The sequence below is a fragment of the Grampus griseus genome, assembly GCF_964374135.1.
Source record: "Grampus griseus genome assembly, chromosome: 4".
NCBI classification, from domain to species: domain Eukaryota; kingdom Metazoa; phylum Chordata; class Mammalia; order Artiodactyla; family Delphinidae; genus Grampus; species Grampus griseus.
The window spans coordinates 16,770,129-16,784,374 of NC_138997.1; the positions used below are offsets into that span (position 1 = coordinate 16,770,129).

General features: G+C 35.3%; 1 protein-coding gene across 3 annotated transcripts in view; it reads right to left on the minus strand.

Moving 5' to 3' along the window:
- Nucleotides 1-14,246, minus strand: part of EIF4E (eukaryotic translation initiation factor 4E) — a 51,178-nt gene that overhangs the window by 7,050 nt on the left and 29,882 nt on the right. Inside the window, exons 2-5 of one of the 3 annotated variants that reach the window (XM_082653553.1) lie at nucleotides 11,875-11,981; nucleotides 5,064-5,159; nucleotides 2,539-2,602; nucleotides 726-839 (exon numbers count right to left, since the gene is read on the minus strand). In XM_082653553.1, coding sequence (XP_082509679.1) covers nucleotides 726-839; nucleotides 2,539-2,602; nucleotides 5,064-5,159; nucleotides 11,875-11,981 — 381 coding nt within the window. The remainder of the gene's footprint in view (nucleotides 1-725; nucleotides 840-2,538; nucleotides 2,603-5,063; nucleotides 5,160-11,874; nucleotides 11,982-14,246) is intronic. The other 2 variants (XM_082653554.1, XM_082653555.1) reach the window with 2 other exon arrangements.

Consider the following 14,246-nt stretch of genomic DNA (forward strand, 5'->3'; position numbering starts at 1 on the left):
ATGCATGTGGGAACTAGTTCCCTGACCAGGTATCGAATCCGGGCCCCCTGCATTGGGAGCCGGGAGTCTTAACCACTGCACTGCCAGGGAATTCCCGCAAAATTAAGTTTCTTCTTTAAAAAGCCATTCACTGAAATATTTATTATTGCTCAACTTAGTAAGGGCTAACTATAAACCAGACACTGTCAAGTGATAGGGATACAAAAGAGACTATAATCCCTGCTCCTAAAAGCTTGGGGTTTGAAAACTTTCACTAGAGAAAATGCCTATTATCTCATATTTAATAAATGTCATATGAAGCCAAAAGTCCCAAGTTACATCACAACATATAAGGTGAATGATATCAAGCTACAATTTCACTGTTTCCTTCACTGATCTAAAAAGTTTAGTATACAGAGCAATACTCTAAGAGGATTGTAAAAAAACTTACATCATACAAAATGTGAGAGGTTACATAATTTTGAACTTAATGAGATGACCAGGATGACCTTATTCTGGAAGGTGAGTCAACTGCCGATCACTTTCTGGATGTGTAATATGTGGTAGGGAGTTTCACTGTATTAGTATGTAAGAAGTATACAAGATTCACAGGACAGAACAAAATTAAGTGCTGGCTTAGCTATTGTGGGAATCCTTATCTCATCTTGAATTAAGTAACCAATATAAAATGTAACATAAGTGAAGTTTTAGTATTCCAAAACAGCTTTATAATTTTAAAACCTTACTGTCTCTAGCCAAAAGCGATCGAGGTCACTTCGTCTCTGCTGTTTGTTCAATGTAATGAGCCATCGTCCTCCTCGTTTGTTTTTCTCATCTTCCCACATAGGCTCAATACCATCCTACAAGGTTAGGGAGACAACAGTATGAGACAATATTGTTACTTTAACTTGAGATCACCACTAGAAACAGCAAGCAACAACCCTATTAACTATTTACTTTATATCCATAAAAACTGTTAATTGATGTAGTGGGGAAAAAAGCACATAAGACTTAAAGCAAAATTAGAGTACTGACTTGGGCACTTATTAACTATCAAACCTTGGGTTTCACTTAATTTGGAGGCTCTAAAACATTCTGAGTAACAGATACCTTTGAGAAGCTGTATACATTTCTATACCTAGAAAATATATTAAAAACTTACACAATTTCAGAGAGCTAATGACTGTCCCACCCACTACCAGCTGACAAAACTCATAAATATCTCAAGGACCCACACACTACAGGTTAAGAATTCCTGACGAACTCTGGACTTCAGTCTACTCAAATATATAAAGAAGAAACGGATTGGATGACCCATTTGGATTATCAAAGCTCTCCTCAAAATCAATCACAGTATGTGCCCATACAGTCTGACTCACTTAATTTCAATAACTGGGTTCGCCAAAAGGTTCGTTTGGTTTTTTCCCTAAGGTGCATCTAGTAGCGCTCAGTTGTCTTTAACTTCATTCAAAACAATTTCGTTAGATTGTATGTGACAGCTGTCATATCAGCGTGCATTTAAAAAAAGACTTATCAGAATTGGTGAATTTTCATGTAGCCATTTTAATATTGAAGATGGAAGAAAAAAAGCAACATTTTCGGCTTTATTATTTCAAGAAAGGTAAAAATGCAACTGAAATGCAAAAAAAAGAATTGTGCAGTGTATGGAGAAGGTGCTGTGACTGACTGAATGTGTCTAAAGTGGTTTGCAAAGTTTTGTGCTGGAGATTTCTCGCTGGACGATGCTCCACGGTCAGGCAGACCAGTTGAAGTCGATAGCAATCAAATCGAGACATTAGCTGAGAACAATCAACGTAATACCACACAGGAGAGAGCCAACATACTCAAAATTAAGTGCTGACAATCATTTGCACCAGCTTGGTTATGTGAATCGCTTTGATGTTTAGGTTCCACATAAGTGAAAAAAACCTTCTTGAACGTATTCAAGCATGCAATTCTCTACTTAAACATAATGAAAACGTTCCGTTTTTAAAACAAATTGTGACAGGTGATGAAAAGTGGATACTGTACAATAATGTAGAACGGGAGAGATCCTGGGCAAGCTAAATGAACCACCACCAACCACACCAAAGGCTGAATACGTTGTTCAATAAAGTTCTTGGAGAAAATGAAAAATATGCCTTGAATAAATACAATTAGAGAAGAAAAACAAAAACAATTAAAGAAAAACACTAGACGTTTTGAGGAAGGGCAAAACAGAACAATGCTAATTTAACTAGACAACTAGACCTATGAATTATGGGGCTTCAAATGTAGTTCTATTACTTTAAAACATGGTTTAACTAAATTAAATGTGTATTTTATTTTTACTTAAAAAAATGTGTCTTTTATTTCTACCAAAAAGGCACTTTTTGGCCAACCCAATGTTTATACTAAAATAGGGCAAAATATATTTATGCTAAAACCTGGTAAAGCTAATTTAATTATTCTCCAAGCACCACAACATTAACTATTCCTAAGTTTATGGCAAGATTTTTTAATGAATACCTGAATGGTCCAGTCTTATAATAAATATATGAAGTCACCAATTAAACATACCTTAAAAAGTGAGTAGTCACAGCCAGGCATTAAATTACTAGACAACTGGATATGGTTGTACAGACTAGATAAAAGAAAAGAACAATTATAAACATAGCATATGTAATGCAAAGTTTAGGTGCGTACATATACATTCAGAGAATATGATAAAAATAAGATAAAAACTCATGTTTACTTCCCGCCCCCATGAAGTCAATTTCTGAAATGGACCAAACAGATCTCAGTAACAGTCAGCTTCAAGAATCAACATCTGATGATTTTCAAGAAAATATTTTTAATAATTTTATTCTGACAAGTTTGATGTATTAGTTAACTTAATACATACATATGTATATACAAGAAACTGAAAAGAGAGGTATGAGGTGGCTTTAAGTAGATGAAAGAATCCGTGAGGCTAATGAGCAGTTTTAAACACACAAAAAGACAAATCAAGAGAAAGCAAGACAAACTCCCTGACCATCAGGATTGCATGACTAAAGTAAGTCAACATTATTATCCTTGAAAGTATCCAAGAGTGGGACAGATCAATGGTTCCCAAACACCACACACCATTACTAGTTTAAGTCAGCATAATAATCTTTTGGGGAGCTTTTAAAAACAAAACAGGACTTCCCTGGTGGCGCAGTGGTTAAGAATCCACCTGCCAATGCAGGGGACACAGGTTCGAGCACTGGTCTGGCAAGATCCCACATGTCATGGAGCAATTAAGCCCGTGCGTCACAACTACTGAGCCCGTGTGCCACAATTACTGAAGCCCGCCTGTCTAGAGCCCGTGCTCCACAACAAGAGAAGCCTCTGCAATGAGAAGCCCACGTACCGCAACTAAGACTAGGCCCCGCTCACCGCAATTAGAGAAAGCCCACGCACAGCAAGACCCAACGCAGCCAAAAATGAATTTATTAAAATAGCAACCAAAAAAAATAAAAATAAAAAAACAGTTCCTTACCCTACTTCTTGAGATTTTAATTCCTTAAGTATAGGATGGAACCATAGAATCTGTACTTTTAAATTACTTCCCAAATAGTAATATCTAACTAAGGATAATAACACCATCCATGGTCACTAGTCATATAGCTAAGATCATCACTTCTGTATAAAATATTGGAGACAGGCAAAGCATTCTTACTCTGTTGCCCGTTTTATAACAATTTTACTGTGATAGACTTCAGGAGATCAAATGATCTAGGCTTCTACCTTCAGGCTAGTGAAATATCTAAATTAAAAATTTTAAAATTTCTTAAAAAATGTTTTCAGGGCTTCCCTGGTGGCGCAGTGGTTGAGAGTCTGCCTGCCGATGCAGGGGACACGGGTTCGTGCCCCGGTCCGGGAAGATCCCACATGCCGCAGAGCGGCTGGGCCCGTGAGCCATGGCCGCTGAGCCTGCGCGTCCGGAGCCTGTGCTCCGCAACGGGAGAGGCCACAACAGTGAGAGGCCCGTGTACCGCTAAGAAAGAAAAAAAAAAAAATGTTTTCAATTAAAAGTGACCACTCAAAGTGGTCTCAATATACAGTTTTCTCTAATTATTCTATGCTTTGTTTTCAGTGATTCAAATGCATACTAAATGCCTAATATGGGCAAAGCACTAGAAATATACAGAAAATTGTTTCTGCCCTGGAGGAAGTATACATTACATGCATAAATTTTCTAATCACAATCTGTTAGTCTGTACGCTACACTCAGGGAGTTAAATTAAACATAAGAATCACATCACTGATGTGATCCAAAATACACCAGCTGAACAAATTAGAATACTTAGATAACTGCTAGGTAATTTACAGCTCTTAAAAATGTTTTCAACAAGTTGTATCTTTCATGTTCTCAAGTAGTTTCTCCCCATACATTTTTCAAGCAAATAGACATACTAAATCAACTTTGTTTTTAAAGAATCAATATTCCAAAACTTCCTGAAAAGAACTTTGTCATTTTAAATCATATTTTGAAGTGATGCAAAGATTTAAGACCCCGAAATCTTAACTATTTGCTAAATTGAAACAAAATCTCAAAAATATTTCAACTATTCTTCTTGATGTTGACCACGAAGTATAATGAGATTAATAAACTATCATCAGAGATATTGTCATTCTTTGACAAACCCTGAATTATGAGCAGTTCTGCCTTTGAAATCTTGGAATCTCTATCACAGGAAATCCAGATATTATACTGGAAAGAATCTGCAGAAATAACGGCCTAAGAAAGCTCTGGAATACCTAAGAATAGGGCAAATGTATCTAGGCAACCAAGAAAGGGGACAAGCTCCTAAAAGTTGTTGGAAATTCTAGCAACAATAAAGGATTCTCAACGAAAGAGATCTCAGGACAAAGAATAGAGAATAGGCAGAGCTAAAAGACGACAAGACGGAAGCTTTCTAAAACTGATGAGGAATAATCACCAATTCAAACAGTTGTGAGAAGATGGACATACAAAAAGGTGAATATTAACTGTTCACAACTTACCCTTCATTTTGTGAATGCAACTTAAAATGAAAAATTACACAACAAACATCCTAAAATGAATGGTTACTTACGCCCAAAAGTCTTCAACAGTATCAAACTTAGAGATCAGCCGAAGGTTTGCTTGCCAAGTTTTGCTTTTATCATTTTTAAAAAACCAGAGTGCCCATCTAAAAACAGAAAGTCAGTGTCAAAAAAAAAAAAAAAGACGTAGCTTTACATCCATGTTCAAAGCAGCATTATTCACAACAGCCAAAAGGGGGAAGTGTCTATTGTCAGATGAATGAACAAAATGTAGTGTGGAATATTAAACAGCCTTAAAAAGGAAGGAAAGTGAAAAGAGTCCATCAAAGAAGACAAATACTGTATGATCCACTTGTATGAGGCACCTAGAGTAATAAAGTAGAATGGTGGTTGCCAGGGGCTAAAAGGGAAGGGGAATGGAGAGTTGTTGTTTAATGGGTAGAGAGTTTAAGTTTTTCTGCAAGATAAAGAGAGTTCGGGGTGGGGGTGGGGGAACTGGTTGCACAACAATGGGGGTGTATTTAACACTACTGAACTGTACATTTTAAAATGGTTGATAGTAAATTTTATATATGTGTTTTACCACAATTAAAAATAAATAAAATAAATAAAAATTTTATTTATAATAGCAAATGAGTAGTTTTCTCTATTTCTTTCATTTAAAAAGTATATATTTGGGGAGTTCCCTGGTGGCCTAGTGGTTAGGATTTGGGGAACTGAGATCCTGCAAGCCATGTGGTGTGGCTAAAAAATAAATAAATAGATAAATAAAATGAAAAGTATGTGTTTTGTACCTACTATGTAACAGATTCTCTGCTATACTTAGAGATCCACTGAGGCTCATCCCACAGGGAATTCACAGAAATGTTGTACAGAGACAATTACAATGTCCTAAGTGCTATGATAGAGATAATTAAGCACAGTTATTTAAGAAAAACAGACTAGGAGCACTTAACTGGAAAGGTTAAGTGGGGAATAGGGAAGCTGAATTTACAGAGAAACAAGAGGAGAGAAATGAGAGCACTAGGAATGGGGGCGGGGGGGGGACTCATACAAACGGGAATATAATACAGGGATTCATTGAATAATGTTACCACAGATATATTCTGAAATAATGCATAGTAGTTTCTATATATCTGTATATACTTTGTCTAAAAAAGTTTTATTCTAATACTTTGAAGACAAACTCATGTCACATAAAAGTTATGCTTAAATATTATCATCCCAATATGATTCATCTTTAGTAAAACTGTATTTTCTGAATTACTATACCACCTCTAAGGAAATTTCACTTACTCATTGATAAAAATGTTGTCTGAAGACAGGTTTCCAAGTGGACATATATTTCATAACTTTATGGTTAATGCTTGATAATCTCAGACATAAAAATGAGATGCATTTCAGCACCTACTTGATAATGTATATTTGCCAACCCACTCTCAAGGAAAAAAATTTTTTTAAAAAAGCAAAGGCAGAAAAACTATTAAACATACACACACAGTGTCAAGTATTATACTCTGGATTTCTAAAATTAATTCAGTCTTTCCTCAAAAATTTAAAAATAGAACTACCACTGAATCCAGCAATTCCACTTCTGGGCATTTATGAGAAGAAAATGAAAATGAAAACACTAACTTGAAAAAGATATGTGCCCCCCCTCCCATGATAAGCAAAGACATGGAAGCAACTTAAGTGTCCATCAAGGCATGAATAAGGAAAATATGGTTTATATATATATACATTTTCAATGGATTATTCCGTCATAAAAATGAAGGAAATCTTGCTGTTTGCAACATGGATGGACCCTGAGGACTTTGTGCTAACTTAAATAAATCAGACACTAGACAGTAAAAACAAATACTGTATGATCTCGCTGATATGTGCAATCTTAAAAAAAACAAACCCCCAGAAAAAACACCCCAAGCTCACTGATACAGAGAACAGATTGGTGGTTCCCAGAGGCACAAGCGTGGGGGAATGCATGAAGGGGGTCAAATGATACACACTTCCAGTTGTAAAATAAGTAAGTCATGGGGATGTAAAGTACAACATGGTGATAATACTGCATTGCAAATTTGAAAGTTGCTAAGGGACTAAATGTTAAAAGTTCTCAACACAAGAGAAAAAATTTATAAATATGTATTGTGACAGATGTTGACTTACTGTAATCATTTCACAATACATACAAATATTGAATCATGTTGTACATCTGAAACTGTTACATCTCAATTAAAAATAATAAAATAAATAATAAAATTTAATTCCATCTTTAAAAAAAATTGCATTCAGCCATTAAACATATAAAGATATATCCTAAGAAAATAATTGGATAACTAAGCAAAAATGTTTGTACAGGAATGTTCTTAATTTTGGAAAATTTTGGAAACATCTTAAGTGCCTACCAACAGTTCTCAAAATGTGGTTTACAGGCCCCTAGGGGATCCTAAGGCCCTTTCAAGGAGTGCTGATGAGTAAAAGCTATTTCATAAAAATGCTAAGACATTTTATTTTTCACTGTGTTGATATCTGCACTGATGATGCAAAAGCGACAGTTGGTAAACCTACTGGTGCCGTACACAGCAAGAATTATACAGTGGCACCAATTTGTACTAGTAGTCACTGTATCCTTTATTATCACCAACTCTCACAGTAATAATGTCAGTTTCAGTTAAGAATGCCACTGAATGGAAACCAGCAGTAAAAACTACTGGTTTCATTAAATTTCAATCTGTGTACATGTCTTTTTCTGCACAAAAAATATTTCTGCATACCAAATATCAATACGATGCTTAGGCAATTGAGTTGTGAGGTGAACTAGTTACTTTTTTCAAAGAACACCACTTTTACTTGGAAGAAGATTGGCTGATCAACCATGATTATTTCTTGAAAAATGAACAGACTGAGCCAGCTGCTAAAATTTGAGCTTTCAGGAGAAAATCAGAATTTTGGAAAGCATGTGTCACTGTGCACTTAACAATTTAATGACACTTGATGATATTTCTGATGAGTTTAGGTAGTGATAATAATTAATGTTATTGTTTTGATATCATATAATGAAAAGTGCCAATATTTGGAAGATCTGCAAACTCACTGAACCAATATTATCCAAATGACCAGAGGTGTGCATGGGTGAAGGATACATTCCAAATGCAAGATAGACCAATGGATTTTAATGTAACAGAGTAGAAAAAGTTCTTGGATATGGTTTCAGATTCTACAATTCAACTAACATATAAGAAACCTAGTATCAAAGGAAGGAGATAGTCATAATTATTTTAAAAGGCTATTAAAATTTCTCCTCCCTTTTCCAACCATGTACCTGTCTGAGGCCGTATTTTATTCTCATACTTTCTCTGAAACAACTTATCTCCAAAGACAATGCAACTATGAAGCAACTATGAAAATCCAGCTGACTTCTATTAAGTCAGGCACTTAAAAAGATTTACAGAAATACTTCCCACTATGTATTTTTTATGTATTCTTCCACTACGTATTTTTTATTTTGAATAAATTTTTTTCATAAAAATTATTTACATTAACATGCAATGGGTTAAGTACATATATAATTTTATATTTTTAAACATTTATTTTCTAATATAGCAAATGAAAATAGATAAAAATCTACATAACCAAAGCACTGTGGAATCCTCAATAATTTTTAAGAATGTAAAGGGGTCATGAGCCCAAAGAAGTTAAGATTTAAATAAAATATAAATAATATAATACATGCAAGAGACTGCTAGGCAGCTATTAAATAGGATAATTGTGTGAGTAAAATTCTCCTAAGACTGACATGAAACCCAGAAACCATGGAAGCAAGCTGGTATTTGATTACATGAAAATCAAAAACCTCTAAAATAACGTAACTCCTTAGACAATGTTGAAAGACAAATGATTTGGAAATGCATTTTCAACCTAATTCCCCCCCTTGAATGGGTGAACATCCCTAATACACAATGCTTGGAAATAAACTTGGGAAGATAACCCAAAAGAAAATAATAGACAAAAGAACTGAACAGACTGCTCACAGGTAAAAAAACAAATAAGCGATTGTTTTCAACAAAAATGTCTTGAAATTTCAATAAAAGAAATGCAAATTTAAAACAATAAGACACTGTTTTCACAAATCAATCTAGAACCAATCTGACAGGCAATTAAATTTAAGATTGATGGTGTTGCCAAGGATGTAGAAACCAGTAACCCTTAAACTGTTAAGAGTCTAATAAGCTGATAAAGGAGGATAATTTGGCAATCTCTACAAAGGTAGTTAAAAGGTAGTCTTTAACCTAAGAACTCTGAAATTTTACCCTAGATATATTCACACAACTGCAAAAAAATATATAAGGACGTATACTTTATAGCACTGTTTGTAAACAGAAAAAAATTCTATATACACATTAATGTAAGCCTGATAAAATACGTGACTATATATTCATTTAATACAAGGCAGTGGTTTAAAATAATGAGTCAAAACCTGCATATACAAACAAAAAAACTCAACAGTATGACCATCTATATAAAAAAAGTATATATATGCATATTGAAAGGTTTTGGAAAAATACAAACCAAATTTTTAACACTGACTATTCTGGGGAATGGAGAAAAGCAAAATGGGGAAGAAGGTATCAGAAAAAAGCGGAGAACTTTTACTTTATATACTTTGTACCCCAATAATTTAATCTTTCTTATAATAATATAGTTTTTTTTTAAAAGAAAACATAATTCTGCAATATTTACAAGAAGTAAATAATGAAGAAACTACTAAAATTGGAACCAAAAATGTCTTAAAATAGTTTTCCATATGATACTATTTTACACAAGAAATAGAATTGATAAGAGAAATTGAAATCCTCACAAACTTCATTTTAGGATTTAATCAGTTTGTTCACTGATAGGACAGGAATCTCTTCTCAGATTTCACTTAAGCTATGAGGGATACATGCCTTGATTACTTCTCCCCACAAAACAGCAACACTAAGAACTGTGTTCACAGTCAAGAAGACAGAGCTAGCTTTTTATATACGACTGAAAAGATGAAAAAACATACTTTAAAAGTTTGGGTACTGCTGCTAGGTTAGCTAAATGAAATTGCCACTAATCAACATTCAACTATTACCTTTGGCACAATGCTTTCCTGAGGAAGAATTTTTACCCTTTATGGACTATTTGACCTTTGACATCTCACTCACATTGTCTAGAGAACTGCTGAACCACAGGTCTCCTATGAAAAAACTACTGAATGTGTTTGGACTATTATTTCAATAGGTCTACCATGATAACGAAGAAATGATAAAAAATAAAGGGACATAAAGGGACAACACATTTTTCAGATAAATGAAACTAAATTATAGACAGTCTCATGGGATCTTTAAGGTAAAGAGAGTAAAAGGCCTGGGAGTGGGGGGAATGAAAGGAACTGAAGATCCTCATAAGTTAATTCCTTTAATGAAAGGAATTAAAGATCCTCAAAAGTTAACTCCAATTTACTTTCCTCCAGATTCTTACAATGTTTCTGAGTTGCCATTTTCTTCCCACCATCAGTTCTCAGGGAATGTGTTAATTTTCATCATGTAAGCCAGAAAGACAATCAAGTAAAAAACATAAACATACTGGGAAGTGGTAGGGTAGAGATAGGAAAAACCATATACTGAACTATTAAACTACTACACAGTAACTATGAAAACTTAACTCATCCTAAACTCTCCTCTTTTCCTCACCTAACTTCTCTTAAATACAACCAACCAATCTCCAGCCTCCACATCCCCTAGCTCTCTTTTCTCTTCACAGACCAACTTCAAATTGCCTATTCCTGCTCTATACATTTGTATACTTTCTATTCATTCTTCAAACTATGCCAATCTTCTTCCATCACCTGCTCTACTAAACTTTCTCCAATGTTAGCAAGGACTTATTGTTCAATCCAATGAACATTTGGCCTTTCTGTGGCAAATATGCTTATCTTGTCCTAAAATAAACCATCTGCTTGGTTTCCATGACCAAGCACTCTTTCCTAGTTTATACAGTTTATATGTCTATACCCTTCAAAGGCATTCTTTTTTTAAAAATTTTACTGAAGTACAGTTGATTTACAATGTTATGTTAATGTCAGCTATACAGCAAAGTGACTCAGTTATACATATACATATATTCTTTTTCATATTCTTTTCCATTATGGTTTATCACAGGATACTGAACGTAGTTCCCTGTGCTATACAGTAGGACCTTGCTGTTTATCCATTCTAGATGCACCAGTTTGCATCTGCTAATCCCAAACTCCCAGCCCATCCCTCCCCCACACCCCTCCCACTTTGCAACCACAAGACTGTTCTCTTCATAGGCACTCTTACTCAAAACTATCACCTATGGGCTTCCCTGCTGGCGCAGTGGTTGAGAGTCCGCCTGCCGATGCAGGGGACGCGGGTTCGTACCCCGGTCTGGGAAGATCCCACATGCCACGGAGCAGCTGAGCCCGTGAGCCATGGCCGCTGAGCCTGCGCGTCCGGAGACTGCACTCTGCAGCGGGAGAGGCCACAGCAGTGAGAGGCCCGCGTACGCAAAAAAAGAAAAAAAAAAAAAATCACCTATGTGCTAATATTCCAAGCCTCTGTTGTGAGAACTCATTTACTACTGTGCTTTCAATTACCATCAATTATCAATGAATTTCAAACCACTCTTTCAAAGTTCTACTATCTGAGTTCAAGATTCACACATAAAACTGCTGCTAGACATGGGTCATCCAAATGAAAATGGAATCCTTCACCTATCTAAAACTAGTCTCATCTAACTTTTCCCTCCAAACCTGTCCCATTCACCATTTACCTTGCGGCCTAAGTCAGAACACCTATGTGTCAGAAAGCTTACCTGTTCTGTAAAGGATGTTTAATATAGTGCTCTGGGTTAGCAACCTCCTGATTAGATTCTGTTTTCTCTTCTTCTGTAGGTGGGGGATTAGGAGTAGGGGTGGTTTCCTAGTGGAGAATAATTAAACATTATGAACTTCTTAACATGAAGAAATAACATTAAGAAATTTCTTTATTTTTAAATTTTTATTGAAATATAGTTAATTCACAATGCTGTGAAAAATTAATTCCTACGACAGCAATACGCTAAATAAATCTGAACCAATATTGTCCATATTTTTTTTAAGGAGAATGAATTAACAGCAGAAGCACTGGATAAAATAGACCACAGATCAAACTCTAAGCACCAGACTCTTCATTCTAGCATCTCTTCATTATGAGCAAAAGGTTTCTCAAATTTAAAAACATAATAATAATAATTTTGTATATTGTTACCTTCCACTTACACATTTTAATATAAGATTGTTAGAGACCATGGAAAAAAGTTGGGAAAATCAAGTACCTTTCTTAACATACTAAACACGGTGCATAGTGGGAGTGGGGGAGATACAATTAAAGTTTGGAGAGTATATTAACTATATCACAATGACACAAACACAAAAATCTTTATAAAGTGATCAAGGCAATACTACACAGATCCTTGCTTTCATGTTACACTGTTATTATATATGGTGACAAAGTTCAGCAACTTGTCATTTTCAATTGGCCCTAAGCAAAAAAGCTGGACATTGGCTTGAACTTAAATTCTTCTAGGCTAGACATAATTGTCATCTAAAAATGTCAGGGAAAAAGGGAGGCTGGGAATAATAAGTGTTCTCCACATTAATCCATGTAACTCTTCACCCTACTGTAAATTGGTATCAACAGATAGCTAAGAAAAGGGACCAGACGCTGAAACAAAAGCTGATACAAAAAAGGAGGGCACTGAAACAAGGGTTTGGATATCAGATTTAAATCCAACTAGCAAACCAATACAGATATATGTTCACATTAACAACATTCTGTAAATCAGAGATGTATGATCTAAAAAAAAGACTTCAGGGACAGGTGATACACATTTTACAAAATAAAATACATTTTTCTTATCAACAAGACACCTCCAGTAAGTACTTTTTACTAGCCTATGAAGTCACTCATAGCAAGGGCTTTATCTTGACTTTGCTCACAACTGTAATACCAATGATCACAACGCTACACCAATAAGAACTTACTGGCTTGATTACTTAACTGAATAAATTTAAATGTTTACACAGAGTAGTTAAGGCCATAAAATTTACACAGAGTAGCCAATGCCTTAATAGCACCAGAGCACCAATCATTTATACCAGCATTTCCTCATCACAATCAATTTACATCTTCAAATAGATGATCATTACCAAATGCCATTCCTTACTCTACTAGCTTAAAATTAATGATGGTCTCCAGACAGAGGTAGTCTGAGTGAACAGAGAAAATAGCCAACAGTTAGGGACTGATAAGACAGGGGGTTTGGGGAACAGGGTACCAGAGAAAAGTGAGCTGCAGAGGAGTGAGCCTCAAAAATCTATGTAAAAATCCCTGAAGTCCTTGGCTGTGACTCCTAAACTGAGATGTTCGGAATGCAGCTCCGGGTAGTCTAGCAGGGAACAGCTGAGCCAAGACTTCAGAGCCTGAACAGCATCAGGAAGACTAATTCAGACCCAGCCAGAGTGGATGGTTGAAAATCCTCAACTTTCAGATGAAATCCTAGAAAGGTCACGTCCTAGGTATCAAGTGAAATACATATGCCTAACAAATCCTAAAACTAATCCGTGACAGGATCAAGGTAATCTACTGATAAATAAATTAACTGCCCCCAAGAACCAGACTCTATACTCTGGAGGAAAATAACAGAAGTGTGAGCCTCTATGAATATTATCTACGATACCTAGCAAACCATCAAACATTATTAGACATGCAAAGAAAATTTTTTATAGCAACTAATGATCAAGATATTAAACTGTCCATAGAAGGACATCCAGATAACAGATACATGATCCAGATAACTGAGTTAGCAGACAAAGTCTTAATAACTATGACTACTATGGTAAAATAGAAGATGGAGGGAATTCCCTGATGGTCCAGTGGTTAAGACTTGGTGCTTTCACTGCCAGGGCTGGGTCCATTCCCTGGTCAGGGAACTAAGATCCCACAAGCCGCATGGTATGGCCAAAAATATAAACAAATGAACAAACAAACAAATAAATAAATAAAATAGAAGATGTGGAAAAAGGATAGAAGAAACAGGAGTATTTGAAAAGGGAATTGAAATCAATTTTTAAAAAGAATCAAATAGACACTACTGAACTGCCAACTACAATGTCTGAAATTGAGAGCTTATTGAATAACAAGAAA